At 58.6% G+C, this 1,175-nt stretch overlaps 1 protein-coding gene across 1 annotated transcript in view; it reads right to left on the reverse strand.

The window, feature by feature from the left end:
- LOC104464835 (lysosomal alpha-glucosidase-like) overlaps window positions 1–1,175 on the reverse strand; it is a 9,055-nt gene that overhangs the window by 2,349 nt on the left and 5,531 nt on the right. Inside the window, 3 exon segments of the mRNA XM_010077675.1 lie at window positions 170–287; window positions 649–733; window positions 860–973. Of these exon segments, the coding sequence (XP_010075977.1) occupies window positions 170–287; window positions 649–733; window positions 860–973 (317 nt within the window).

Raw genomic sequence — 1,175 nt, forward strand, 5'->3', positions numbered from 1 at the left:
CGGCTCCCCTCCTCTGCTGGGTTATTCCCATCCTGGAGGTTGTGAGCAGCAGAGCATCTCCCCTTCGGGTCAGGCACTCAGATCCTTGTCCTTTTGCTACACAGCCCCGAGCTGCAGGATTTCATCTCATCCCATCCCCAGCCCAGCGGGAAGCAGGATGCCCAGGTACCTTGCCGTGGCTTTGGCTTCCATCAGCCCGTAGAGGTTGTGGAGGTTGTAGTGCACTGAGGTTTTCTGCTTCGCGGAGGCACACACCGTCTTTGCAGAGAGAGAATCGCCCAGCACAGCTGCCAGGAGGGAGAGCCCCCGTTGGCACACGGTGGTGGGGGGGTGCTGGGAACACGGACTCCCTTCCTGTTTGCTGGCTCTGGGCCAACCCTCCCGCACACCGAAACCACCCATCGCTGCCAACCCAGTGCTGAAAGCTCATGGAGATGGTCCCATCCTGCACCCTGACCTGGCCCTGACGAACATGCAAGGCTTGGGCATGGATACCAGCACACACAAGTAGGGATGGAGACATTCAGGGTGTAAAATGGAGACGTGATGTCTCTTAAAACAGGTTTTCTCCCATAGCACTCAGCTGTCCATGATCTCAAAGCACATGGTACCCCCCAGCCCAGCCATGTATTCCCTCCCCCTCCTTACCCGGGGTGTAGGGCGGGCTGTCGAGATCTCCCGGGGGGCAGCCAGCTTCGGACCCATCCATGAAGTTGGATGGCTCGTTCATGTCCTAAGCAAAGAAAATTGCAGAGCAATGTCAAGTGGGAAGATCGGCAGATAAACCTGGACAAGCTGCATTTGAGGGACAGTCAATCCGGCTGACAGGGAGTGACCCAAGACGGAAGGAGGGACTTACAATCCAGAGGCCATCGAAGGGCACGTGGGCATGGAAGCGCTGCAGGTTCTCCAGCCACCACTGGTGTGTGTCCGGGTTGGAAAAGTCTGCGAAGGCGGTGAACCCGGGCCACACCTGCGAGGCAACCACGAATTCAGCAGGCAGGAGGCTTGTGGCGACGGCATGAGGAACAGGGTGCCACGGGGCTGTGAGTGTGCTGAAGGACCAGGGGGTGAAACGGGCAATAAACCAGAAGATAAACCCAAGCTGACTGGTTTGAGTCCTGGATGCTGCAGGCGCAGCATCCCTCCTGCCTCCGTGGTACCCAGGAGCCTCG

Source organism: Pterocles gutturalis, unplaced genomic scaffold (assembly GCF_000699245.1).
Source record: "Pterocles gutturalis isolate BGI_N339 unplaced genomic scaffold, ASM69924v1 scaffold6558, whole genome shotgun sequence".
Taxonomy (NCBI): Eukaryota; Metazoa; Chordata; class Aves; order Pterocliformes; family Pteroclidae; genus Pterocles; species Pterocles gutturalis.